The following is a 23248-nucleotide window of genomic DNA, read 5'->3' on the forward strand; positions in this document are numbered from 1 at the left end:
CGGAGGAACAACCTTCAAGTCTAACTGAAGCGGTGTTTCAACAGTATCCATCATCTGCATTCACTCGGAAACACGCCATGCGTTTCCGAGTGAACACGGCTGGCGGGATTAGCTCACACCCTTCTCTCTGTGCAGAGCCAAATTGGCAGACTGATTGATGGATGGATCTCATGATATTATTGGTTGGAATTGGTTGGTACTAGCTGCTGTGATCAGACATATTCATCCATAGAAGAGGTAAAATATTGTATATATAAAAATATGAAGAACATGATTTTTCGTATTTGTTTTGTCATGTGTTCCTACATAGATTCACAATATCCACTTTTAGATCTGATCTACAAGGGTTAGATGGGGATTTTCACCTCATCTTTAAAGAGGAGGCATCAGCCACTCTTAGTGCTGAGGAAAAGGAGGTTTCCTTCTCTGTTGTGGTGTAAAATGAGACACTATATAGAGTCTCTGGTTTATGCAATGAATTTTCCATCAACGTCCTCACAGACATAAGAGATGAAGCAGGCCGCAATGTCTATCAGAGGAAGATGTAGACTAATCAATCATTTCTGTTTCGCCACCATATCCTTGTTGCCTCTGCATTGGCTATACTTGGCTGAGTGATTACAGTCATTTGTGAGGCGGGAACGGTGGCTATGGTTGGAATATTCATAGCGCATACTTAATTGAGTATGAATGATTTAAGACGCATCTCAGCATGAAAAGTGACAAGAATGGACGGGGACAGACTGCAAAGTAAAAAAAGAGTTAGTAGACCAACTGTTTCCTCAAGCCACTGTTCCTGGTTACAATTGGATTATTACAGATCGTTTCTACTGGCATGTGTGCGGGGAGATGAGCAGAAAACATGCTGTATCCCAGCTCCTTTCAATGCCTCCCATGTTTATTCTGTTTAGGGTTTCAAAACCAAAACAACAAGTTACCCACAGTGTTCAAAACGAAGTGACACTTTGAGCCACACATACCAATTCAACTCCAAAGAATCAAGTCTTTACAAACTTCTGCACTGCACAGAGCTCAAGTAATGTGAGCGAATCATAAAATCCTTTATTATCTTTATCAACATTAAAAGGCAACCATGAGCTACACCAGTCAGTAAAAGAAACGTTAAAATTCTTGTCAGTTTCATATTTGACATATTACCATGTGACTGCACTCTTAATCTTACCTTTACATATTGAACATCTATACTAATAGCTTACGCTATAACTACTAGCTAATACTAGCTAATAAAGCAGTATTAGCTCGAATGCAAATGACAATTACTTCCGTCACTGGTTCAACCGATGTGCTTTTGTGTCTGAAGACTGTTTGAAAGTGGGTCTTCCAGCTCCATCGTCATCGTGTGACCCTCCCTTTTTGTGCTAACCACTACATCTGTTGGTAACAGCGTACAGCTAGTACGGTGGAAACCGTATGATTTTGGAAGTCAGAGTCCTGTGTTATCTCAGTCGGCTTTGGTGCCTTACATGTCATTATGACTCTGTGGATGTAATTTATTTGGTACTTTGACAGTCTAATAAAGGGCGTATTATAAGCTCAGTGTACAAAAGTATCTCGCTGTCCAACTGGTCTGCTGCTTTGTTATCGTCATGTGCATCCTATTTATGTCTACGCTGTTTTGATTGCGTTTGTCGACTTAGCACTCGTATGTGTTATTGCAGATGCGGTGCATTTATATTTAGTTAAATTTGTTACAATGGTCAGAAAATGGATGCAAAGTAAAGAAGTGGTCGACATATTTTGCTTGCCGAACCGTTGGCTGACCTTCTGGGCCGGGATCGGCCGAACTATTGCAGCCTTCCTTCCATGGCTGCAGGGCAGCAGTTGTGGTGTCAGCACTCCCGCTGGGGTCCAGGCTAAACATGTGGTTGGCCCATGCTTTCGCATTGGGGTTGAGGTCTGAAACCTTAGCGGATTCCTGTGAGCAGAACACAGAGTTTGGTCAGTGATGTCAATGTTAGCGGATTCAAATCTGCACATCAATAGTTGAAAAAGAATGACGAATATTTAGTCACTGTACTTTTATTTTAATGATAGGAAAATATGTTTACTATAAATGAGCAGTAAACCAACATCTTGTTATTCACTTAGAATTTTTAATGAAATACAATACATTAAATATTACACTCAATGGAAAGTTGACAAACTCACATACGTATATACGTATATAGTATGTGCGTTTTTAACCTGACATTAAAAAGAAAAAAGGAAAATAGAGAAGAACTAGACAACCATCAAGCAACAAGAGGAACACAAAAACAACACATTCTGCATAAAAATGTCATGATTTCAGGTTTTGCCTTTTAGTTATTCAAAATTTGACATAAAACAGATGCTGCTGAAGGATCCATGAGAGTAAAAACATAGTATAAATATAATGGTACAGGTCTCAACACTAACTTTAATTTACTTTAACTTAAATTTAAATCACCTTCATTATAAAAATGGGGGAAAAAATGGTTAAAACCTTTATAACAGTAACCAAGACAGGTGGGCGAAATAACCGATTCTATGATGCATCGCGATGCTTTTTTGAATGATTCTGCATCGATGCAGTAAGGTCTATAATTGATTTTATTTATTTTTTTCTTAAGTGTTGTCACTTTACATGTCTACTAAATAGTAGTGCTGCTGTTATGTTCCTCACAGATCCCTCAAAAATGTATCCAGCAACTCACTGGTTGTTTGCTCATCCGTTCTGTCCCTTTTCTAATTTTGGTTTTCTGGACATTTAAGATTCCCACCACAGCACTCACTGGTCCTTCAGCCTCCCAAGTGACACCACCATCAGCTCGTCCAGCACCTCTACTCCCTACTCGTGATTCTGCTGAGACAGCCAAATCCCCTCTCAAATACAGCTGAAGAGACTGGGGCACATTTCGCCGTTTTGCGGTCTCCTTGTTTTTAAATGGCCAAGAATCGGTTGCCAATTTCTCAAAATAGTTGCCAACGGCAAACCAGCAACCCCCAACTGTCAAGCCCTGTGGAATATCTACAGCTATATTGTAGTTTATGACCCCTTTACATTTTGCCAGGAAATTGAAAAACTTCTCCTATTTGGCTCCGCAGCTGCCATATTACGGTAAACAACGTTTACCGCTTCCCAGTATTGCACACTTGGTGGGCTGCCACTAGAGGATGATTAACTTCTCATTACCAACCATTGTGGATTATTCAAACTAACCTAATTAAGTTGGCTAGTTGTTCTTAAGAGTAAAACCCTTTTCAACATGAGTCTGACAACAAAATAAGTAAATATCTTTAATCTTTAATACATGCTTGGATTAGCCGGTATCGGCCGATACTAAAAGCTACAATATCGGTATCGGAAGTGCAAAAAGCTGGATCGGGACATCCCTACCCCAGACCAACAACATGTGACACTTCAAAACAGCAGAGACACTGGTACAAGCTGACAGGGACCAGGCCCACAAAGCCCTGCTGCATGCTGGACATACTCACAGGATCAAAGCAGCGGTTCAGCATACAAGTCTCACAGGCTAACAGACTGTAACCCAGAGCCGTGGTCAGAGCCAGCGTTTCATTGAAGTCCTGGGGCATAGCGAGCCAGGTGTTTCCCGATGGTGGGGGCGGTATGAGGCTCCACTGTATCCGATCCATGATTAACACACACACAGAGTTTAAGTATCTCCACAGGTAGGCAGAGTTAGATTCCCAAACATGCTTTTAAGCTAAAATCCTGGGCTCCTTCAAGCAAAGCCGTCCCCACCACACCTCCCAAAGTCATCCCCGTCGAATCACAGGCACTGCCAGGCTCTGTCTGGCCCCTCCGCTGCGAGCTGCTGGGTTGATTCAACAAATCTGATGACAGCACTGAGGCTCTGCTGCCCCGGTGGGCTAGGCTGACGTTGCAGAAGCTGACTGGCTGTCTCGATCCGGTTGAGCTGCCATCCTTGCTTTTGTTTTGTCGCTGTTGCACTGAGTCATTCTACGTCAAAAATACTGGAGCTGTAAAGGGAGTGTTTAGTTGCACACCTGAGCTCAAATGAAGCATGCTCCAGTGAACCGAGTGCTAAATCAAACCCCCGAGGTGTCGCTCAAATTAAGTTTGCCCTCTTGAGCCATGGTTTTAATAACATTATTCTGCTAACGAGCAGAGTTGTTGAGGCAAAGCTGAGAAAACTTGCTTCTTACTAAAGAAGCAGCAAGTTAAATATAGAATTAGTCACCGAAGCAAAGAAAGACAGATGAAAGCAAAGAGGAGATAAGACTGACTTGATACAAGATGAGGAGCAAAACGCATTGTTCCGGGGTCGTATTTCAATAGCGCTGCACTACGAGATCATTCGGGATGCGTCTGGCCAGACAGATCACCCTCGCCCTGTGCTAATAATCCAGCCCTGCACTAATGAAAAACTCCCACTTGTGTTCGAGCTGGCTGCCATAGAAACTGTTGCTGACATCACCGGATGTGTACGTTCTGGGCACTGCTTGACCTTTCAAAATGTTTTAAATGTTCCCTTCTTTCACAGAGGAGGAAAAGGTTATCCGCTTCTCTGATCGAGGGCGTATTTTGGGACGAGATGTGATTCATCACGAACCGGACACAGGCGAGTTATAGCCGGTGTCATCAGAGGGCAGCCGGTGTAGTGCTGGATTTATTGCTCTTCCTGTCTGATGGAGGGGAGCTCTCAGCAGCAGCAGACAGAAAGACGGAGACCGCAGACACGCAAGACTCCTTCAGGGGAGAAAACAAAAACAGCTGAATTTGGACGTATTCTGACCCGAGGCTCATCATCCCTCTCTGAGAGCTTCAGAGCCGGAGGGCACAGCAGGCCAGATGAGTGCTGAGCAATCAAACGCATCACTACTACTGTACAATGCTTAGCCTTGAGCTACACCATTACACTAATTTAGCAAAAACTGAAGTGGTTCAAGGTGATGAAGTATTACCATATCAGTTTATTTGACGGTAAATAGCATTCAAACCTCCACAAACTCCACTGGTGAGAATAATTATCAACCCACGTCACAGGTAGATAAAGAAAGTGACAAAACAAGAGCATCATTTTAAAAGACTACAAAAATAGCCTTTTTCCAGATTGGTTTATTCATTAATGTAAATAGTGTGCTCATTGACTCACTTTCCACTAGATGGAAATAATCAACCAATCAGAGCTTCGTAGATAGGATTACAAAAGGGGACATCATGAACCAAATGAAGGGGAAAAATGCCTCCACATTGGTGATAGGCATGTGTGAGACCAACCTCATCTCAAGTGTTATTGACCTGTTTAAGTAACCGTTATCTGTGTGTTAATGTCCCAGCCACACTGTATTTTGTAGTAACAAATAAGTGGCAGCTACAGTAAACTTTGAAAGGATTTTCCACAACACAGTCCTGCAAACGTTTCACAATAAAGACCTTGTTAGGAAATTAATTGATCCAGTCCACTGAAACATTGAAAGGATTTTCATTGGAAACCAAGCACAAAATTTGTATCAACAGCGGGGCTCGACATTAACACTTAAATGTTGGACATACTACATTGGAAGTAAAACAATGCAGCTATTTGCACCAAGGGCCGCCGCTTTGTACTTGTACAAAGCCGCCGCTTGTAGCCAGAGCACAAAGTTTAACCTCCAACAGTACAAATCTTTCACAGTAGATGATGGCTGCCTGACGCTGAGAGGCTGCGGGGAGGAGGCGGGGCTGCTCGGCTGAGCAGCACCTGTCCCGGTACCGGTTGTGTTTCTGGTGCTTTTTAACGATTCTGAACGACGAAGCTCCGACAGTAAAGGCAGTGTTCCCAGCCTGGCTCTGGTTGTACTGCATGTCGGCCCGCCCGCGGCGAACTGCAGACCGAATCAAACGACTGGTTCTTAAAACTACACCCGACCGGACCGCCTGGTTCACCCGGTTTGCGACACCAGCTCGGACAGAGACAAGTGAGACAGGACCGGTATCTAACGGGAGGGGAGACAGTGAGACGGGACCGGTATCTAACGGGAGGGGAGACAGGTGTTAAGGCACAGCAACTTTCTGTAAGAAAAACAGTTATCTTCATTTTTGACGCTCACATCCTCACAAACATTCAGTGACGAGGAGACCAGGGTCAGAGCCAATCAGAGACCTAGCCCCGCCTAGACCTTGGCCTCTGATTGGCTCAGACCATGGTGATTCATCTCTGTATGCTGTGGGGAAAACACTGCGCTACACACATAAACAGACCCGCTGAATGGAGGACCGGTGCGACCAAGGAACATATTTAGCCGCACATCACTGATTTTTGGTCACATGTGCACCTAAATGCTCACTATGGAGCCCTGGCTTCCTCAAAAACGGTCCATGTGGAACAATGATCCCTGCTGAGCAGGACGCATAATGCCGAGAGAGGAATTTAACGAAGCTTCGAGGCAGAGTTTTTGCCTCAAGCATTTTTTTTAATCGAGTTACTCGAATAACTCGAGTCATCGTTTCAGCCCTAGAATGAACGTTACAGAGCGATTGATCCCAGTTGGAGTCCTCCTTTCTTTCCAGCTTTTGTCTGAAACAGATTTGATTTAACATGCAGGGCCATAAATAGGTCACGTTCAATTTCTGTTTCTAAACACATATGTGCAAAGCATATGGTGTATCCCTCATTCTCGTTGTGTGTATGCATGAGTGTAAATAAGGAATGAGGTGGGAAAACACATGGGTTTGGTAGCAGCAGGCTTGTGTTACTATGGCACCAGTTTGACTTGGGGCTTAACTAGATATAAAATAATTTGATTCATAATTGGATCTTAAATTAACTGTAAATGAAATGTCTCAATATTGTCAAGTTAAATAATCCACAAATTAATCATGTTCTACAATCATGCAGAAATAAGAGTGCAGCCTTAGCAACAGGCGCTTTTATCTCAATTCTAAGGATATTTACTTCCTGTGGTCCCAACACCGTTTTACACTTGCCATACTTCGCACATTTTGGAAGTCTTCTTAAGTTGTAACGAAGTGTGGTTGTACTGCAGTGTATTACTACAGTAGATGGAGTTTGGAGAAAGAGACAAGAGTACCGGTACCATAACAAAGCTGTGTCCTGCTGTGGATGTATTTGACACCTAAAAAATACTTCCCAGTTTAATCAATGCTATGTTTAGAATATTTTCTTTGGTGTTCAAAGGTTAGGTTCAAAGTAGGGCTCTAAAGAATGCTCGGGGCAAAAACTCTTCCTCGAAGCTTCGTTAAATTCCTCTCTCTGCATTATGTGTCCTGCTCAGCAGGGATCATTTTTCCACACGGACCGTTTTTGAGGAAGCAACCAAAAATCAGTGAAGTGCGGCTAAATATGTTCCTTGGTCACATCAGTGCTCCATTCAGCTGGTCTGTTTATGTGTGTAGCGTAATGTTTTTTCCCCACAGCATACAGAGATGAATCACCACGGTCTGAGCCAATCAGAGGCCGAGGCCTAGGTCTAGGATTGGCCCAGACTTCTTCTTGACTTAAGTGACAAAAATGACTGTCGATCGTTTTTTTCGTACAGAAAGTTGTTGTGCCTTGACACCCGTCCCCTCGCACCGTAAGATACCGGTCCTGTCTCACTGTCTCCCCTCCTGTAAGACACCGGTCCTGTCTCACTGTCTCCCCTCCTGTAAGATACCGGTCCTGTCTCACTGTCTCCCCTCCTGTAAGATACCGGTCCTGTCTCACTGTCTCCCCTCCTGTAAGATACCGGTCCTGTCTCACTGTCTCCCTCCTGTAAGATACCGGACCTGTCTCACTGTCTCCCCTCCTGTAAGATACCGGACCTGTCTCACTGTCTCCCCTCCTGTAAGATACCGGACCTGTCTCACTGTCTCCCCTCTTGTAAGATACCGGACCTGTCTAACTGTCTCCCCTCCTGTAAGATACCGGTCCTGTCTCACTGTCTCCCCTCCTGTAAGATACCGGACCTGTCTCACTGTCTCCCCTCCTGTAAGATACCGGACCTGTCTCACTGTCTCCCCTCCTGTAAGATACCGGACCTGTCTCACTGTCTCCCCTCCTGTAAGATACCGGTCCTGTCTCACTGTCTCCCCTCCTGTAAGATACCGGACCTGTCTCACTGTCTCCCCTCCTGTAAGATACCGGACCTGTCTCACTGTCTCCCCTCCTGTAAGATACCGGACCTGTCTCACTGTCTCCCCTCCTGTAAGATACCGGACCTGTCTCACTGTCTCCCCTCCCGTAAGATACCGGACCTGTCTCACTGTCTCCCCTCCTGTAAGATACCGGACCTGTCTCACTGTCTCCCCTCCTGTAAGATACCGGTCCTGTCTCACTGTCTCCCCTCCTGTAAGATACCGGTCCTGTCTCACTGTCTCCCCTCTCACGCGTCTGTGTCGCGAACCGGGCGGTCCGGTCGGTTGTAGTTTTAACAGCCGGTCGTTTGTTCCGGTCACGGTTGTACATTTTGCAGTACGGTCAGAGCCAGGCTGGGAACGCTGCCTTTACTGTCGGCGCTTCGTCGTTCAGAATCGTTAAAAAACACCAGAAACACAACCGGTACCGGGACAGGTGCTGGTGGGCCGAGCAGCCCCGCCTCCTCGCCGCAGCCTCTCAGCGTCAGGCAGCCACAAACCAGAGCAGTGAGGAGTCAGACAGGATAATAACATTTAACACTGTTTTTTTATCAGATTACTCGATTAATCGATGGAATAATCGGTAGATTACTCGATTAATAAAATATTCGATAGCTGCAGCCCTAGTTCAGTCACACAATTTACAAATCAACCCTTATGTACGATCCTGTCTTATGTGTCCATTTCTGTCGCCGGCGACAGAAATGGACACAGAGAATTCGAATTACCCTAACTCCTCAACAATTCACACTATTGTTCTAATTCCCGACAGCAGACAGTCTGCGCTTTCCACTGATATACATGACATTACAGTAATGACGCGGTATTCGGAGGGGGAAGGGCAGAAGCGCACCCAGCTGCAGCAAATGAGAGCAAAGACGGCAAAGTGGATCGCTGTTTTGGCGGACTTTTAGAGAAGGTTTCTGTGTAAATAAGTATTGTATATAATAGAGATGCACCGATCCGATACCCGGATCAGATATCGGCTCCGATATTGACTAATTAGCTGGATCGAATATCGGATGAATGAGGCCGATCCAGCATTCTGATCAAGTCATTTCATTTTTATTAATATCATACACAGCAATACAGTTACAGCCATCTAGTCACTTCAATTCTATGTTTGCAACGCTGGTTACGTCATCACACAGAGCACACAGAGCAGCTAGTGATGAGCAAACAGAGCAACATGGAGCAAGCGCCGGTTAATTAAGCCATTGTTTGTTGGGTTTCAGGCAGCTGTTATATTTTATATTACATTTTAAAATATCTGTTTGCAGTGCACTTTACATGGTTACAAGTGTTATTTATTTATTTTTGCTGCTAATGTACACTTTGTTATTTGTTAATAAATAATATTAAGTACATTTATATCTGTGTTAATTTGTTACCTTTTTTTAAACAAGGCTAAATGTTTAAGTCAAGCCTGATGCCTTCACTCACATGGCAAGGTATACGGTTCATTCATTCAACAGTAGTAGCGGATCGGAATCGGGTATCGGCCGATATGCTCAGCCCAGGTATCGGTATCAGATTGGATCGGAAAAAACTGGATCGGTGCATCTCTAATATATAATATAGTAAGTATTTTTTTTATGTTAGTATTTTTAGTAAGTGTTTTCTGATGTGTTTTCACCGTTTTCTTGTTTTATTTACGCAATGTTTACATCCTGTTCATTGATTGTTTGGATTTGAATGCTCCATGTTTTTTTTTTTTAGTTTTGTGTATTTTATCGATTGTATCATTACTCACTGCATCACATAGAGGCCTGGGAGTTTTTGGACATTGTTAGCAGCTTTATTGTGCATAAGGAGCAGCAGCAGAAGTCAATGACCTACCTAAGCCCCCCACTCAAGGCCACTTTCCTGTCCCCACAGAGGAAAGAGAGGACACTGAGAAAAAGACAGAAGGCAGGTCTGGGGAGGGACCAGTGCACTCTCTGCCATAGAACACCCTGGATGTGTGAGGAGTGCATGTTGGGCTCTGTCTTCAGCTGGACAGGACCCGTTTCATAGAAACATCTAACAGCCTGTAACATGTGACAGCTCTAGGCAAACAAAACTGTTTGAGAAGATGTAAAACATAATAATAATAGACAGTCTATGGAGAAGTACCTCACATGGCCCCGCTACAAAACATCTGACCTATCCCTTTAAGTGTACCGATGGCAGCAGGGGAGCATGTCAAGTGACAACCAAATAAAATGTGTATTTATAAAGATAACCTGGAGTGAACTGATTCCGTGCAGATGTCATTTGTACATTTTATTACTTTTATGATTTAAAAAGGGAAGGGAAAAAAAGCGTGCGTCATGTGTCACTTTGTTCAGGAGCCTCGACATCCTGAACCGTGTGTATTCAACCCTGAAAGCAGTGTTTTGGTTTCTAGACACTAATCTCATGGCTTGTCATGATACCAACAGCCTGAAGCATTTGCCCACTGGAGTTTGCCCCTTCCTTTTCGCTGTCAATCTTCTTTCCGATCTTGACTATATGTAAATGAGTGGAAAAAGGGCTCTTTCCATTTCCTTACTTTGGATCGCTCAGGAAAAATAACTCTTTGCCTGAAGGCCATCCGCTTCTTTTTTCACCCATTTCCTTTGTTTCGGTTCACTTTCTCAACTCAAATCCCTGCATCTCCTCTGTCCTGAAGCAGAAGCCGCAATTATCATCACTAATAGAGAGAGTGAATGCTATTCCTCCAAAACACAAAGAAGCATGGTCTTTGGTCTGAGGAAGACGGATATTTAAAATGTGCTGGAGCCTGAAACATAACTGAGACCGAAGCAACAGGGAGTGATCTGGAACTGTACTCCTCAAGCATTGGTGCCAAATACAGTCAAAGTATTTTAAATCTAGTTTACCTACTTTCAGTCTAATCAGACGTCTTTTCTTAGGAAATAATCAGAAATCCATACAACAACAAATTGTTTTAGCGGCTTATAGAGGCAGTTTACTTCTCATAACCAGAATTTACAGTATTTGGCTGGAGGGTGGTGTAACATCCCACCCTAGTGACTCCATTTGTCCTCGACTTTGGGTGTCACACGCATTGCCATCAATCAAACCGCCTGGGTTGTGTGGCACTAGGGCTGAACGATTTGAGGAAAGTATCCAATTGCGATGTTTCTGACATATATTGCTATTTAGCCCAAAAATGATTAAAAATCCATTAAATCAGTAAGAAAATATGAGAAATGTATTGAAGAAACAGTCTAGTAGTTCTAATTCCTTATCATTCAGAGACAATGTAAATGTACATGCAATATATTTATGTAGGGCTGCAGCTATCAAATCTTTTTGTAATCGAGTAATCTACCGATTATTCCATCGATTAATCGGATAATGCAATGCAAAGCGTGGGATGCAGTGGTGTAAAGCACGCCGCCACTGGACTCTAGAGCAGTGGAGACGTTCTCTAGAGGGACCAATCACGCTTCTCCATCTGGATATCTGATGGACGAGTCTGGGTTTGGCGGTTGCCAGGACAACGGTACTTGTCTGACTGCATTGTGCCGAGTGTAAAGTTTGGTGGAGGGGGATTATGGTGTGGGGTGTTTTTCAGGAGCTGGGCTTGGCCCCTTAGTTACAGTGAAAGGAACTCTGAATGCTTCAGCATACCAAGAGATGTTGGACTATTCCATGCTCCCAACTTTGTGGAACAGTTTGGGGATGACCCCTTCCTGTTCCAACATGACTGTGCACCAGTGCACAAAGCAAGGTCCATAAAGACATGGAGGAGAGAGTTTGGTGTGGATGAACTTGACTGGCCTGCACAGAGTCCTGACCTCAACCTGATAGAACACCTTTGGGATGAATTAGAGTGGAGACTGAGAGCCAGGCCTTCCCTCCAACATCAGTGTGTGACCTCACAAATACACTTCTGGAAGAATGGTCAAAAAGTCCCATAAACCCACTCCTAAACCTTGTGGAAAGCCTTCCAGAGAGTTGAAGCTGTTATAGCTGCAAAGGGTGGACCGACGTCATATTAAACCCTATGGATTAAGAATGGGATGTCACTTAAGTTCATATGCGAGTCAAGGCAGGTGAGCCAATACTTTTGGAAATACAGTGTATCTTATCTAATTTAGGAGTAAAAAGCAACCTATAAGTTTGACAGAAATTCATTAAAAATGTTATTAAAAAAGTGATTTATATTGTGATATATATCAATATTGACATATGAAAAAAATGATTGTGATAAGATTTTTCCACCATATCTCCAAGCCCTTCACACATAGAATAGTTTTTTTCCAGGTTTACCACCATATATATTCTCTCTCCAAGTTAAATCAAAGCCATCCATCACATTTGTTCTACTTGGTAAACTAACCTTGATTTATTTTATCTACTGCTAATCTGCTAACTCACAAAAACTGCAAATTTTAATTAAAAATGTAACTGAAAATGTTTGCTCAGTCTTCACAGTATTCAACTAAACACAAAGAACAAGATTCAGTGAAGCTGTACTGCTGTATTATTTTTATCATCACACACTTCCTCCACATCTCGTAAATTTTTCTACTGAAGCCTGCGACGTTGACGCAGTTACATTACTTCAACCTCAGAAAACAGAATACAGCATTGACTGCAACAAGATAATGTTTGGTCTGTGTGGTGGATGATGTCAGGCACATCGCCAAACTATCAGCTCAGAGGATCTCAACAAACGCTCCAAAATAATAGTTATACTTCTGGATGTTTCCTCCAGGTGACCGTCTTGAAAACTATGGGCAACAACCCAATTACCTTTTATAAATTCCAGACACACCCATCACAAAGAGAAAAGACCGATATACATTAGATGCCTCTCGTCACAAATTACTTGGTCACATAATGAAGCTGGAATGTATTCAACTGTGGTTTATCTGGCAGATACAATATGTGCAGACGACTTATCAGGTGCCAATTTTACTCTTTGCCAAAGTTATTAAAGCACTCATTGCAGTTTGTCCACACCCCATTAAACAGCTTTTCTTCCTTTGTGCAATAAAACTATTTACGGCTGCATTCTTAAAACCCAATCATGCCTCCTATTATTTGCATAAAAGTAAAAAGATACACTTCAGTAGAAAAGCATGACGTGTGCAGCAACAAAAACATCAGTATTTCCTTAAGAGAAGACTGATTTAGCATTACACTCTGATAATGTTGCCAGACAAATGACAGACGGTTAAATTTACAAAACAGCATTGATGTGGCAGAAACACAGACACAGCTCATTTGATTCCATGTATTCTTCTTGCTCGTCAAAAGATGGTGTCTATATTACAAGGCAACTCAACCACCAACAGCTCAGGGGTCTGGTAAGCTCACTTCTTTCTTTCTTCACACTCATAATATGTTGATTGTGGAAAATAGTCAATATCATCACAGGTGACTTGACAAAGCTGTCTAGCTCGCTATCATGTTAGACAAATGAAAAATAGACCTTGATTTTAGAACACGGGATACAAAAATATTTTTTTTATGCATTTATACTTGATCTATGCAGGGAGATATTACGATTTATGATAATCATAATAATTAAATGCGACAACTCAAACTGTATTTTAGAGAAAAGTTCAAATCCAACAGTGGAAATATTTACTGAAAATGACTACAATAAAGAATACATTTCCAAAGACCAATCTGACCTAAAAAATGACTTCAAATTCTTATATACGAGCCAACTTCCTTCTAAATTCAGATTAGATTTAAACAGTATTATCCATAGTCACACACTCATTTCACTTCAGATTGATAGCAGACTAGGGCTGCAGCTATCAAATATTTTTGTTATAGAGTAATCTACCAATTATTCCATCGATTAATCGATAATCCGATAAAAAAATAATTTCTTAACACATTCGGTCAATGACTATAAACAGGAATAAAAAGAAGGAAAAAAAAGACTCCTCACTGCTCCGGTTTGCGGCTGCCTGAAGCTGAGACGCTGCAGGGCTTTCTCAACAAAGATCCCTGCAGCCATATAATGCGCAAGATAGCAACTTAACAAAGCTTCGAGGCAGAGTTTTTGCCTCAAGCACTTTTTGGAATCGAGTTACTCAAATAATCGCTTCAGCCCGATAGCAGACCACCTCAAAGTGTCACTCACTGAATCTGGAACTTGAATGTAGAATTTCAAAATTAAAGCCCTTTATATCAGATTAATCACAGGGCAGCTGTGGGTTAATCATAGTTAATCACCATTCAAAAATATATATGAAACATTTTCTCTGTATATTGTTGTGGGAACGTAAAGGTAAATGACAGAAGGTGTATATGCACCAGCATTGGAAGCCTCTGCAAATACAGATGCACCGATACCACTTTTTTTCAGACCGATTTGAAGTACTTAAATTTCTTATGTTTACTTATGTTTACAATGTTTACGGAGATAATAAATAGGGTTTGGTATCGAGAATCGAGTATCGATTGGAACCGGGACAAGCTTTCCGGAATCGTTAATAGTTAATAGTTTCGATACCCGGTCCGCTGACCGGAGACGAAGAAGCCGCTGAACACCAACGAAGAAGTGTCCACCGGAAGTGTTTGCATAACCGAGCGAGTCGAGCATGGATAGCGCACACACTGAGGCAGCTAACAAATTAGCCCACGTATTTTTTCATAGACAATTTACAACCTGAGATTGCTAACGTTAGCCAGCCTACTCCGTTCATCATAGCGGCAAAAGGGGAAGATGTCGGTGCAACAAAAGGAAGGTTTTAAAAGTTGTTTCTTATTGTTTATTTTCTATTCTGCACCAGGTTAGCCCATCAGAGGGAGCACGGTAACATGTTAAAGTACCTGCAGCATCATACACTGTAAATGTGTTTTCATGAGGTTTTCAAAAATAAAGCTCTCTTGAGGAAAGTGTACCCCTGTGAACATGTATTCATAATTTATAATATTTATATTCAAGTTCATAGATTTGATATATATATTGTAGTTGAAAACAGCCCTGTGAGAAATTCATAGTAAAGTTAATAAAAAGTAAAAAGTTCATAGAATTAAATTGATGGAGAATGTCAGACTATTTCATTCATAAAGACCATTGGTTAGCGAGCTCATTTAAAATATCCTAAACTTTTTTTTTTACCCTGCCTCTTAAAAGAATCGGAATTGAGAATTGTTTGGAACCGGAATCGAAACAAGGAATCGAAATCGTTCAAATTCAAACGATACCCAACCCTAATAATAAATCAAGAGAAGTAGGGTCATTTTCTCATTAACTTCTATACAACTACATAGACTTCTTTTTACAACCAGGAGTCGTCCCCTGATGGCCAGTCGAGAAAGTCCAAGTTTATGGCACTTCAGATTTGGCTTCACTTTTCAGAACCGGAGGTTGACACCTGGTTAATTGTGACAATACATCTTATTTTCCATTCCCAATATCTCTTTCCGACAAAGTCCAGTTTGTTGAGTAGATAAAAGCATTATGTTGTGTGGTCAGATCTTGTGCTCTGCTGCACCCCTCTCCTTTAAGTCCAGGCCTTCACCCCTGGCCAACAAGAAACATGATGTCATGTCTGTGATCAATAGAGCCACTACAGGCTCATGAAAAGAGAGCAAGAGGTCGTAGTTCTACAGTTACAACAATTGCTTCTTTCTCTGCTTCATGTTTCTTTACAAACACTTCTCTATTATACATAATCGCAATGGGAAATCTAAACCAGTCAAGGTGAAGGACCCAGAAATCGAACCGCTAAGCTTGTGGTTCAACCAGACCCGCTTAAGCTCCTTCTTACAATACAGTTCACTTACAGATGGCCTTTGAATTTACAAGGCTACCAACTCTGAATGAATCACAATACATTTACATTACCCTGGCAGGCTTCCCCTCCAAAAACACCTGTGGGCTCACACCTCACTTTCATTCTTATTTGGAGCTGTTTCCCCCTCTGTGGATATGTTCCCTCCCATTTCCAATATAGTTGTATGAATACCATAAAGAGCTTCTCGTTTTGTTTTCCAGAAAATGTTCTGAAACACAATATATATTAGATTATATTTGATATTATATATTAGATATAACATCCATCCATTGTCTACCGCTTATCGTGTATTCAGGGTTGCGGGGGGGCTGGAGCCGATCCTAGCCGTCATTGGGCGAAGGCAGGGTACACCTGGACAGGGTACACCCTGGACAGGTCGCCAGTCTATCGCAGGGCCAACATGTAGAGACAGACAACCATTCACGCTCACATTCACACCTACGGGCAATTTAGAGTCATCAATGAACCTATCCCCATCCTGCATGTCTTTGGACTGTGGGAGGAAGCCGGAGAACCTGGAGAGAACCCACGCTTACACGGGGAGGACATGCAAACTCCACACAGAAGGAACCGACCCGGGAACCGAACCCGGGACCCTCTTACTGTGAGGCGACAGTGCTACCCACTACACCACCGTGCAGCCCTTAGATATAATATAACACAAAATTAAATGTAGCATGATGAAGGATTTTATTGAACAGTAATTACTGTCTAATCATGTATTAATCTATTTGTTTGTGATTTGACAATGGAATAATTTTTGTACTGCCAAAATTTTCATGAAAGGAAGAAATCACTATTTTATTTTAATGTTTGACAATCTGATGCTCCTTTCAGAAACTAATGTTTTGTAGCGTCACAGAAAAAAATATTATCCTAAATCATACAGTCTCCCTGCATTAATAAAAGTAAAACTTTTTTAAAATATACTTATGGATCCTGTATTTTTCTCTTCTCTCCCATGACAGCAAGCTGACAGCTTTTTCAAGTAACTCATGATATTTACAATTATACTGATAATGGATAATGTTTTTTTTTAAATCGCAATCAGCAATAAAATCCTATATATTGTACCAGCTCTAGTATCAACCAGGTAGTTCCTTCTTTTGACAAATGTACTTATTGTAAGTCGCTTTGGACAAAAGCGTCTGCTAAATGACCTAAATGTAAATGTAAATGTATCAAAATGCATCAAAAAGGGCAGGACAGCGTGTGGTAAAACATGCATCAGCGTCCGTAAAAACTCACCAAATGAGAGTTCTCTTTTGCCTCTTGTACTGGCTGCACCTGGGGTTCAGCTACAACTTTCGTGTCCTGGTCAGAAGTCATGAGCCGTCTGCTTCTTGGCTCCTCTGGGAGAAGTCTGTGTCACCAAGTAAGCTGCAGGGGGCGGAGGGGACAAACAAGTTAGATTCAAGAATTTATCACTGTGTGGAACTGTGGCATAATATCACTTGTAACACGTGTACAATGAAAAAGACCAGTGGGGAAAGGGGCAGTGTCCGATAGTTACTTTCTAAAAGTCTGTGACGGACTCCTTCACTTTATATATAAAGCTACCGGCTGGGACTTTTTTTCAATGCCACTTTGATTACAGAAGAATGTATTCATCCAATGTATCCATCTATCTATGTTACTTTAGAGCTATACCTCAAAATCAGATCAATCGCACACGTTTTTTTGTTTATCTTAAATTGCAAAAGCCAAACCAAACTGACTTGTCAACAGAGTTCCCCTGTGTGATTTATCTGAACACAAATGTTGCTGAAACTTGGCCAATAAATAATTTAAGACCCTGACTGAGATGACAACTACATTTTGATTCAATACAATATTGAACCGTACGGTTGGCCATGCACGGTTCATTACGCACTTGTGAATTGAGGTATTTCTGGCTTTGCAATAAAATTTCATGTAATTTCACATTTCCATCTGTGTATTTCTCTCTGAATTGGCTACCACCAGCAGTTAAAACAGTTGTCTCTCGTTGGTGTCTTCCAACAAGCCGATTCTACCGGTGCAGAAAAACACAAGAACAGAACAAGAGCAGTGGGACGTTTATTGCTAAAGATTTGCAGCTCTTTTCCAGAGTTTGAGATGCGGGCTTTCGTCACCTAATCAATACACTGCCATTGCGCATTGTTCAGCACTTAAGTAATTCCCGACTTCTATAAAACAACGTGGAAACACATTGACGTGGAATAATGGTATTTTTATTCAACCTTGACTTTAGGTTTAATGGTATATTTATTCAAATCAGTGACTTTATGTTTAAAGGTATATTTATTTAAATAAGTGACTATGTTTATTTAAAATATCTACATTTACTTTTGAAATCATTTTACCCCATGTTACCCTACACCAGTTGTCAAGGCTAAGAAGCACTTTTTATTTAAATATGTATTTATTTTATTATATAATAGACATGTGACATGTGAATGTGTCTGAATGTAAAAAGAATCTTAGCTTAGAAGCAAAATGAAGAGATTTTTTTTTAAATATATAAATAGCATTTTTTTCCCCTCCTTGCGCACAAAATGTGTACCGAAACAGAACTGAAACCATAACCCAAGAACGGAGGTATGTATTGAACCGTGGGCTAACTGCATTGTTGCATCCCTAGTTCAAACCAATGAGACAACAAAAACAAGGGTGCTGTAATTCAATGATGAAGCATTCAAGGCCTGCTAAAAACTGGGATAATCCCAGTGATGACAGCGACTAATCAAGCCTACCAGTCATTCCGTTAGAACGCCAAGGAGGAACCGGCTGTTGGCTAATGATAACTGGTCATTAACGCATAAGTACAGGAAGATTGTTTTTGCAGTAGAACATCTATAGAAGGCACCGCTTGTCATCAGTTTATTGGCCCTGAGCAGTGGAAAATGAATCAAGTTTTTAAGTAGTTAATGACATATTACTGCATGAACGTTTTGAACACACCTGATGCCACTCAGCTGCTCTTACTGTTGGAGTAGGGCGTTAGCATCAGCTGGTTCAGGTGAGCTCGAGCAGAGAGAACTGGAACACGGCAGGTAGCCTTGGTTATTATAATTAGCAATCTCCTTTTTGTATAATAACTATGTGTGTATAAATAACATTAGTCATTATTTATTTAAAAGGTTTAAATGCACAATTTTAGAATTGAACAGGCTGATATATCGGCGGGCCGATATTATCGGCCGATATTAGGCATTTTCCAAACTATCAGTATTGGCATTTATAATGGCCGATAAATTAATATTTTATAAATAAAATAAAAACGTATGAAACACCCTTATAGAACTTAACAGAATTTGTCTCAAGTCTTGTTCGAAGTTATATTTATGAAGCTTAACAAGTTTTTTAATACTGGTGACTTTGCGTTTGGTTGTTATTATTGTGTTTTTGTTCAAAGGACTTTAAGTTTTATATCTTAAGTTTGTATTTTTATACATTTTATTTATCAAAACTTTAATAAAGTTTGATGTTCCTCTGTTCCGTTGTGACAATAAAATGAACAAGTTTATTTTTAAACTGCATTATCATATCATTTTAGTGAAGACTCATAAATAACTACAAATAACTAATGTTAGAGAAATCTGTTAATGTTCTGTTACGCATTTCTGAAAAAAAAAAAATCGGCCGATATATCGGAATTTCGGATTTTTAAATCAAACATTTGTATCGGTATCGTCCTTCAAAATCCTTTATCAGTCGGGCTCTACTGGATAGGCTAAAACGCATAAAAAGCCAAATTCTACTTAACAATAACGCTACACATGCATGGAATAGTGGCATGACACTGTGCCAGCGGAACCAAATTTGACAGTTAAGCAAAAAAAAATAAAAACAGTCAATCTAAAAATGCCAACTGAGGTCTCGGCGTTCGTGATGGGAACCCGTTTTACACTTGATAACAATTTACACCAAATACAACAATAACTGTTAGTTGTGGCCCGAGTCAAGAGGAGCCTGCCGTAAGTCCAGGCAACCAAGTCATTAGCATCAACTCCACACCTCAGTTAGTGTATTATACTCTTTATGGTGACATGAAGCATGTGACAATATGAAATTTACTGTCACGATATCGTTCCAAAATATTATTGATAATATAATCATCAAAATATGTTTTCAAGTGTGAAAATGGGACTTTGTACTGGAACAACTTTACATTTGGTTATGAAACTTTTTTTAATCGCAGCACAGGTAAGACACTTTTTTTAGTAAACAACCTGTTGGGTAAAAAAAAACAACCGAATAATCATAAAAATGATCATCACAGATCATAACAGATCTCAATGCTTAAAGGTTCTATTTTACACTGTTCTACCATGACAACAAGCTAGACAGCTTTTTCAAAGTCACGTGTGACTAGGGATAGGACAATACAGGGTTTTATCGCATACTGAGTTGAAAAAAAAAATCACTCACAATAACTTGATCGTCGTGATTTTCCATTATGGGGACAATCACAAATGTTCCCACTGTGGGACTAATAAAGGATTACATTAACTTATAAATATCTTCACGAGTGACTGAAAAAGCTGTCTAGCTCCCTATCGTTGAGAAGTAATAAATAGTCTGGTTTAAAAATACAGGATACAAAAATAGAGTTTTTAAATGTATTTATATTTCATTTATGCAGGGAGACCTTATGATTTATGATCATCTTATTTAAGATTTGATCATTTTTCACTCGAAAGTCTTATCTGTGACTCATAATAACAATATTTGTTTAAAGAAAAAGAAGCTTCAAGTTGTTTGTTCCAGTATGTTTAAATACCATGTTAAGCGTTTAAGCATATTTTCATGATTATCGGGATAATATTGGGAATTGCAATTACTGTGGCAGAATAATCGTGACATTAACTTTTCATATCATCCCATGCCTACTTGTGACAATGTTAACAATTTCAACATGATCAACTGTGTGAGATCCACAATAAATCTTGTATATCGTGCCATCTCTAGGTGACATTTAACTGCACTCTCCTATTTTTGTATCAGGAGCTGACACATTTTTAATATCATTCTTTGAGGCTGCAGTTTCAAGACCAGCAGTCTGATTGATTAATCACTCCCACGACGTCTGACCTAAACATTACACATTCACAGCGACAAAGTGAGCAGGAGGACCCCTGACCTGGAAACCCCTTCTTTTCTGTCCTGTTGGAGCCGTTTGTAAAGCAGCGATAATCCGCCACAACAATCGTGTGCCTGTCTCTGACACGGGCACTCGCTGTGTTTGCATACAAAGCAGAAAAAGAATGGCATTGCTGTAAAGCTGGTGACCTTTGATCCATATACTGATTCCCAAACACGGCGGCATGTGGGTGTGCGTTTTATCATGCCACTGCGATGAATGGGGCTGAACACATCTCTGCATTGATACCAGTCAGCTATCAAAACAGCTGCTGTGAGTTCTTCAGTTTTCCTGAACAGTAGCCTTAAAAGTTGCCAACTGAAATATGTATTCAACATCTGTGACCTTAGTTTAATTTCTTTAACCATGCCTAGGCAAATATGAATACAAGGCTGAAAAGATATGAGAAATTAATACATTTGTGTTTTTTTTAAGAAATCACATGTACGTTTAGACCAAGATTGCAGAGTCATTGAAAAGCCTACTTGACAAACAGGCCTCTTACGGGGAAAAAAACAAACAAACATGACCATACACATCATACTCTGATGCAAATCCTTGATGCATTTTGGAAACTAAATACTACTGCTGCTATCATGTAGGCCTAAAAGCAATGTAGAGGGATCATTTACTTATTTTTCACATTACTCTTTGGAAATCTTAAAATGCACAATATTCATCTTAAAACCATGTTTTTCTAGCCATGACTTTTGCCGGAATAAAACATTATTAAATGCATACCAAGCTGTATACAATCCACTATGCAGCACAACGCAAACAATAAGAAATAAATACTGTACTGTAAGTGACCTTGTCTTGGTATTTATGCAATATGGGGCAGAGGCCAATCACAAGACAACGTTGACAACGCAGTTTGACCCTATGCATCCCATAAAAAGACTGACCCCGGTCACAGTGCGTGTCATTTCCTCCTCTACAGATGCAGTGAGTCAATCATAACGTCTAGACAAGGGCTGAACCAAAACACACACACTGCTCGGTCGTCCTCCACTGCCTTGTTCCACCCTGCATAATCACCACAGGTGATTTATAACCCAAATGCTACTCTGTTGCAAACTAATCCTGGTGGCGAAAAATGCAACAGGGGGCCAAATGGGTTTATTTTTAGTCGATGTGTTACCGCAGGTGGAGGATGGTCACCAGGCACCGTGCAGGTCCCTGTGGGGGTTGCTGAACCGGTGTTTATATCCACCCAAACAAGGCTACCGCGCGCTGCCGGTGCGTTTATTCGCGTCAAATTTACCTGGCGAGCACCGCAACTTCTACTCAAGACGCAATGCAGGCGTATTTAGTTAGCCGACACCGCCGAGAAAGGCTGCAGCTCACATGCCATGCCCATGCCAAGGCCCATGCATGCACACAGCGACACTCCTTCGTCACTAGGCAATATGCAGGCCCCATGGGAGCAAAGTACAGGCTGAATATGGGTAATAAATGAACAAAAGGGGGAGGCGTTGCAACTGTAAACACGCCATAACGCTGTGCTTTAAAGTTGACTCGGACTGGAAAGTAGCAGCCATGTCTAGTTAGCTGGCTTGCAGCAGCATCCAATGAAAGATGGCGACCTCCGGCGTGATTTCGCGGATTCCCCAACCCCCCCATCGTTTAGGATCAAGCTAATATTTAGTTAGCAAGCACGCCAACTTAACCTGACTTCGCAACACGGCGATAAAACAACGTGTATCTGCATGTCTGTGGCTCTAATGCCCACTTTGACGTAACAATACACTTGAAAACAGTTTCTTACTCACCTGTCAACTCTCACTGCACGGCGATGCAAATACTATGATGGTGGTGATGGTGGTGCTGGGCTGAGGCCTTGAATTAGCTTCCAGGCTAAATACGCAGGGTATTAGCTAGCAGGCTATATCGAGCACGCTAGCTATGAAGCAACCGGCTTACCGCTCTAAACCTCGCCGCAAATAGTCTTCAGATACCAGGGCGTCAAGCCACGACCAGTCGCAGTGCAATGACAAAACGACGCCCCAGAAAACAGTCTGCGAATACGGGCTCCTGTTCCGACCAGCACCGCAAGCTAGTTAGCGAGTGAGCTAGCTATGAGTTAGCTAGGTGGCTAGCTAGCCAGCTTGCCTATCAACTTTGTGCAGTTAGGCTCGATAAATCTGGCGCCTGGAATGATTTCACGCGAAGAAAATTCCTCACGGCGAACGGCAGCCTCTATGGGAGGGGGTGTCCAAAAAAACAGCCAAGAAACCCTGAAACCGAGAAATAAACGTTACTCGTCTCAAAGCTTCC

General features: G+C 41.4%; 1 protein-coding gene across 5 annotated transcripts in view; it reads right to left on the minus strand.

Moving 5' to 3' along the window:
* larp4b (La ribonucleoprotein 4B) overlaps positions 1–23248 on the minus strand; it is a 48183-nt gene extending 24935 nt beyond the window's left edge. For 4 of the 5 annotated variants that reach the window (XM_084008816.1, XM_084008814.1, XM_084008815.1 and 1 more), the window contains exons 1-3: positions 22744–23248; positions 17095–17226; positions 1783–1936 (exon numbers count right to left, since the gene is read on the minus strand). In XM_084008816.1, the coding sequence (XP_083864942.1) occupies positions 1783–1936; positions 17095–17175 (235 nt within the window). In that variant the 5' untranslated portion in view covers positions 17176–17226; positions 22744–23248. Of the gene's footprint in view, positions 1–1782; positions 1937–17094; positions 17227–18789; positions 18812–22743 lie in introns of those variants that run through there. The other variant, XM_084008813.1, reaches the window with a different exon arrangement.

Source organism: Eutrigla gurnardus (genome assembly GCF_963514095.1).
Source record: "Eutrigla gurnardus genome assembly, chromosome: 4".
NCBI lineage: Eukaryota > Metazoa > Chordata > Actinopteri > Perciformes > Triglidae > Eutrigla > Eutrigla gurnardus.